Source organism: Morone saxatilis, unplaced genomic scaffold (genome assembly GCF_004916995.1).
Source record: "Morone saxatilis isolate NCDOM2014 unplaced genomic scaffold, NCSU_SB_2.0 Contig20, whole genome shotgun sequence".
Classification (NCBI taxonomy): Eukaryota; Metazoa; Chordata; class Actinopteri; family Moronidae; genus Morone; species Morone saxatilis.
In genome coordinates, this window is record NW_023339763.1 from 14,038,013 (window position 1) to 14,038,444 (window position 432).

General features: G+C 47.0%; 1 protein-coding gene across 1 annotated transcript in view; it reads left to right on the top strand.

Moving 5' to 3' along the window:
- si:dkey-71l1.1 (uncharacterized protein LOC569883 homolog) overlaps positions 1 to 432 on the top strand; it is a 4,531-nt gene that overhangs the window by 1,516 nt on the left and 2,583 nt on the right. The window contains exons 5-6 of the mRNA XM_035666001.1: positions 29 to 130; positions 253 to 358. Of these exons, the coding sequence (XP_035521894.1) occupies positions 29 to 130; positions 253 to 358 (208 nt within the window). The remainder of the gene's footprint in view (positions 1 to 28; positions 131 to 252; positions 359 to 432) is intronic.

Sequence of the window (432 nt, forward strand, 5' to 3'; positions counted from 1 at the left end):
GGGTTGCATCTTGATTCTCACATTTTAGGACGCCCCAGCATTGATCGGGGAGATGGACTCTTCAGGTAGTCTGAACGCTCACGCTCTGCTGCATCTCACTGAGCGTGTACGAGCCAGAACAGTGTTCCAGGTTAGATCCTAATGTCTGTCTCTGTCCTTCAATCCATCTATCCCATTCCAGGTTCAAGTCACATAAAATGAGCACTGTTTGCTGCAAACTGCTTAAAAATTGAATTGTTGATTGTGTTTTAGACCCAGCAGTCCCAGTTTGTAACATGGCAGTTTGAAACTGAGTACAGAGGGAACGACTTCACCGCTGCTGTGACAGTAGCCAACCCAGACATCCTCAGAGAGTCAGGTGAGACGTGACAGGTGGAATGATGGGAGCCTCGCCTGCTCAGTGTTACAGTCATAAGTACTTCATGATAAAAA